General features: G+C 37.1%; 1 protein-coding gene across 1 annotated transcript; it reads right to left on the bottom strand.

Annotated features, from left to right (window-relative positions):
• Positions 1–398: 398 nt before the first annotated feature.
• On the bottom strand, positions 399–4,908 carry LOC137003724 (tripartite motif-containing protein 16-like). The gene is made up of 6 exons (XM_067364010.1): positions 4,158–4,908; positions 2,498–2,593; positions 2,057–2,299; positions 1,782–1,941; positions 1,586–1,645; positions 399–1,099 (listed from the first exon to the last, which is right to left on the bottom strand). Exons 1-6 carry the CDS (start codon positions 4,827–4,829, stop codon positions 576–578), a joined length of 1,755 nt encoding a protein of 584 aa, XP_067220111.1. The 5' UTR covers positions 4,830–4,908; the 3' UTR covers positions 399–575.
• Positions 4,909–5,224: the final 316 nt, after the last annotated feature.

Raw genomic sequence — 5,224 nt, 5'->3', positions numbered from 1 at the left:
ATGACATTTTCAAATGGTTATAATAAATTAACTGTGGGGTATTTTGTGCTGAAACTTCACAAATACATTCTGGGGACACCCAAGACCAATATTACATCTTGTAAAAAGGGGCATAATAGGTGCCCTTTAAGAAAATCATTAGAAGTATTATCAATGTACTATCAATCATTAGAAGTATGCTAAATTATAGAATGACCCATTTGAGACAAAGCATTACAGAGGCAAAATTCCTGTGACAAAGAACGGAGTTCCTTTTTTCATCAAAACAAGTACCTTTTCCCTAATAATATTGGTAATAATATATATTGTCATCTCATTCATCACTTTTACACTTGCTGAACAAAATACAACACAGTGCAACAAACTTATCAGAAAACATTTTATTTTATAGTGCCTGTGACAAACGATAATATTACAGTTATTAACTGTTATTAAATGGATCCAACAACATATTTTAGCTCTGTGTAATGAAACATTACATGTTTTTAATAACATAAGTAAGTTTAGCTGTAGTATTGATTTATTGCTCAAAGTGGTTTGTCAATATTATTTGCACAATCCACTGTATGTACCCTCTATTTTGTTACCTCACAAAGTTTCACTGATCCAATAACCCAAAACCCAGCATAGAGAGGCTGAGTGAATGTGGTGTGGACTCTGTGAATGAGGGTCATTGTGTCAGAGACGCTGTAGAAGGACAGAGTTCCTGCACTGTGATCCACATACACTCCTATTCTACAGGAGCTGGAGACTACAGGGAGTTCAGTCTGTTTGTTATTATGCCAGAATGAACATCTGGAGCCATCGCAGGACAAACTCCAGGACTGATCATTATATCCAAATCCAAACTCATCTCCCCATCCCTTCCTGCTGATTCTCTTATATGACACTGATATTCTCACCTCACCACTCCATTCAACCTCCCAGTAACAGCGTCCACACACACTCTCTCTACACAACACCTGAAGATAACCATCAAATCTGTCTGGATGATCAGGATACTGCTGTTCTTTATGAGTGTATTTAATCAGTCTGTTCCCTTCAGACAGTACCAGGCTTTTATTCGCTGTGTTTGGATCCAAAGTGAGTCGACAGGAATCTGATGAAGATAAAACTTTCAGTCATAAAAAAACAAAACAGAATTTTATTACATTTAGGTTTTCATTTATATGGAAAGTACCAGTGATGTTGAATTACTTTACGTTAAAAAGCTTCAAAACATCTGCCTCTGTTAAAAACATCATAACATCAGGATGTTGGTGTCTTTGTGTGTTTGGAGTTGACCAGTAGCACCTGGTTTAGACAATTGCACTACATTGTCAAGAATTGCTTTAGCATTGAATCTTTTGAAAATTAACATCCAAAATGTGTTTGATTTTTGGCAGCCAACTGCTGTGTGTGTGTGTGTGTGTGTGTGTGTGTGTGTGTGTGTGTGTGTGTGTGTGTGTGTGTGTGTGTGTGTGTGTGTGTGTGCGTGTGCGTGTGCGTGTGCGTGTACGTGCACGCACTTGGATGGGATAAATGCAGAGCGCAAATTCTGTCTACATGTCACGTCACTTTCACTTTTATGATCATAGAGACTTACACTGGAGGAACTCCTCATGGGTCTTGGGTTCAGGGGTGGGAATGATGTTAATGCTTCTCACTACAAAAACCAACAGACACTTTATAGCATATATTGTAAGATAATATAAAAGAATTGTTATAGTTATAAAACATTTTAGAATAATTTAAATATACATTGTATTATATGAAGTCATGTATGGAAATGTAAAGTTTGCCTCTGCCAGATATCTTTTCTATCTCCTCTCTGCAGAAATGCTCCAGTTTTTCTCTCAGATGAGACACAGATTTACCAACATCATCAAAAGAGAGACGAGAACTGATAGTGATGCTGGATGAGTCTGTAGATCCAGGAGGAACAGAGAGAGACTGGAAACTCTACACAGACATAAAGACACAATAAAAACACCAACTAAAGACACAGAAACATTTGATAGAAAAACAATCTGTTTCCTTCCTAAAGATCACTGTCCTGGTAACAGATCTCTGTTACCTGGAGGAAATGGATGTGATGGTCTGTGTGTGAAAGCTGCTCCAGCTGCTCCAGCTCAGCATCTCTCCTCCTCAGATCATCAATCTCCTGCTCCAGTTGCTCCAGTTGTTCTTCAGCTCGACTCACTGCAGCCTTTTCCCGATCTCTGATCAGCTGTGTCACCTCAGAGCGGCTTCTCTCAATGGAGTGGATCAGCTCAGTAAAGATCCTCTCACTGTCCTCCACTGCTGCCTGTGCAGAGCGCTGTTAGGACACACAGAGAGAGACGCATTAGAATCAGCTCTTACTGGTCCCTCACACAATCTGTTCCCCACAGTGGGCTTCAGTGGGACTGGAAAGAGCTCCAGCACTGGCTCCTCACTGACTGATTGAGGAGAGTCCTAACTGAGTCTGAAACAGCTCTTCCAGCAGCCAGCAGTTGTTCTTCTGCTCAAAACTCACCTTGTGAGACTCCACAGCCTCTCTCAGATCCTCAATCTCCTTATGTCTCTCCTGGATTCTCTGCTGGAATTTTCTCTGGGTTTCCTCCAAATGTCTCTGTAGGATTTAGAGTAGTCAATATTGAACTCATTACAAATGAGCATGAAAGTGAGAAAGTCCTCAAAAACAGCAACTTTCAGTTTTGAACTTTCATTATCAAGTTGATATTAACTGTTCCATTAAAAGAGCTCTTCTCATGGTGGATCCAAAATGGTCAATATTCATATTCATGCATTTTATTCATATTTTTGTTAATCATTTATGGCTTATGATTTATCAATTTTACTTTTGATTTCATATATTTATGTACTCCTTCTTTATATATTACTTATCATTATATTTTCAAGTATTTACTTGTTATTGTACCCTTATGGTTATTCTTTTGTTATCTTTAAGAGTATGTATGCTTGTTATATTCAATTGTTCTTCAAGTGTTCCAATGTGACAGGTCATGTTGACACGTTTGTGGTTAGATATTGGACAGGTGCCAAGTACTTCAGCAGTGATGTTTTTCACAATCAGTTGCTCATTTGAATCCGATCAAAATATTTCTATTTCTGTTTCTATTTCTGCTGACATGTGATAATGTAAAGATTTGCAAAATTCCCTAAGGGGGTCAAAACATCTCTTATATCCATTCTTACATTTGATCAGTCTATGACATAATGGGTAAGTTCATTTGACCTTTTCTGATTAATGAAAACAAGGTTTGAGTAAATTTCCCTGTTCTTATGGTATAAAATGGGCTGAGTCGTTGAGAGTGGGGCTTTTTCTCCTTTGCTCTTTCCTTTGCTCTCCCGTGCTCTTCTGCTTCTTCTTTCCTATCTGCAAATGTCTTAATTATTGTTCTTAATTTTGTATATTTTGATCTTCATCTATAGATAATACTCTGGATTTTACGATACTCTAAATTTAATTATTAACTATTAATTACTTTTTTCTGATTGTTATTTTACCTTTTGGTTTTATTAAATATTTTTATTATCGATTAAAGTTGAAATTTAATTGAAATGAATGAATAATTTTTTTTCAACGTCATCAACTGCCTGGATCTCATTTTTCAAGTTTTTGCATCATCTCATAACCCCTTTTATGAACAAACCACTTGATTATGCTTTTATTAGGCATTTTTCTTGGTTTTCATATCTCTTAATGTTTTTTTGTTTTGCAATGAAGCTCTTTTCAACATTGATTTGTGTACATATCTTTTCTGTAACAATTCCTTTGATGCTTAAAAACGTTTTACCAGTTTACAAGTAACATTGATTTATAATGTATTCATAACTAAAACAATTAAAGTTTCAGTTCTACTGTCAGCAGAGGGAGCAAAAGATATTACAAAGTTATAATAATATAATTCAATAAATTATTTTTTAACCTTATATTGTTAAATATAGAAATATGCAAGCAAAAACAAAGCTTGTCACCAAAGCATTGGCCACAACAAACTCAACCCCGCAATACTGTGCTGGTGAACCAGCTTCACCAGCTCCCTTTTGCTTGAGAACATCATGAATATGCTGGTCCACCAGCACTATACCAGCATAAACCAGCCTAGACCAGCATAGAATCCATACTGGTTTATGCTGAATTTTTCAGCAGGGAATCACTTAGTTCATACCTGTTTCTCATTCCTCTCTGCTGCAGCTGATACAGTGTCGTGGTTTTTGTGTTCATCCACCATACACAGATAACATATACAGTTCTGATCAGTACGACAGTAAATCTCCAGCAGTTTCTCATGTTGAGGGCAGATCATCTCCTGCAGTCGTCCAGTGGCGTCAATCAGATTGTGTCTCTTATCCCTGAAGAGATTCTCATGTTGTTCAAAATGAGTCTGACAGTAAGAGTTCAGACACACCAGACAGGACTTGATGGCTTTGTTTTTGTCTCCAGTACAGATGTCACACTCCACATCTCCAGATTCAGTGTAACATTGAACAGGATGAGCAGCTTGTAGTTTTGTCTTCTTGAGTTTCTTCACCACTTCAGCCAGCATGGTGTTTTTACCTAAAACAGGTCTTGGAGTGAAGGTCTGTCTGCACTGAGAACAGCTGTAGACTCTCTTCTGATCATCCTGATCCCAGCAGTCTGTAATACAGTTCATACAGTAACTGTGTCCACAGGGAATGGTCACTGAATCCTTCAGTAGATCCAGACATATTGAACAGCTGAACTGATCCTGAGCCAAAGAAACACTGGATTCTTCCATCTTATTGCACAGATAGAGAGACATCGAAAACGGTTCGACAGCAGCTTGAGCTTTAGTTTCGATTTCACTGAACAGAAACATTTCCTGGTTTTGTGCAGATGAACCAGTCACATAATAAACATGACCACTAGATGACAGTCTTATACAGAAACTCAGTACAATAGATAGGCTAGATAGATAGATAGATAGATAGATAGATAGATAGATAGATAGATAGATAGATAGATAGATAGATAGATAGATAGATAGATAGATAGATAGATAGATAGATAGATAGATAGATAGATAGACCTTTCTCAGAATTGCGAGATATAAAGCGAGATTTAAAAAAAATCGCAATTACCTTTTTATTTTTTATATCATGGTGTAAACAAGCTTCTATATTGATGTGCCATTTCAACTTTTAGAATTAAAAATTCTACCTCTGACTGACTTTTGGACATCAGCAAATACAAACCGCTGATCAATGCTATAAG

The sequence above is a fragment of the Chanodichthys erythropterus genome, chromosome 16 (assembly GCF_024489055.1).
Source record: "Chanodichthys erythropterus isolate Z2021 chromosome 16, ASM2448905v1, whole genome shotgun sequence".
In the NCBI taxonomy this organism is placed as follows: Eukaryota; Metazoa; Chordata; class Actinopteri; order Cypriniformes; family Xenocyprididae; genus Chanodichthys; species Chanodichthys erythropterus.
The sequence above is the reverse complement of the archived record's forward strand: the minus strand, read 5'-3'. Positions and strand labels throughout refer to the sequence as shown.

Coding starts and splice junctions, on each gene's coding strand:
- LOC137003724 (XM_067364010.1), bottom strand. CDS start 4,829: ATGTTTCTGTTCAGTGAAATCGAAACTAAAGCTCAAGCTGCTGTCGAA. Junction 2,594..4,157: donor CAGAGAGGAATGAGAAACAG/GTATGAACTAAG, acceptor TAAATCCTACAG/AGACATTTGGAGGAAACCCA. Junction 2,300..2,497: donor AGGCTGTGGAGTCTCACAAG/GTGAGTTTTGAG, acceptor GTGTCCTAACAG/CGCTCTGCACAGGCAGCAGT.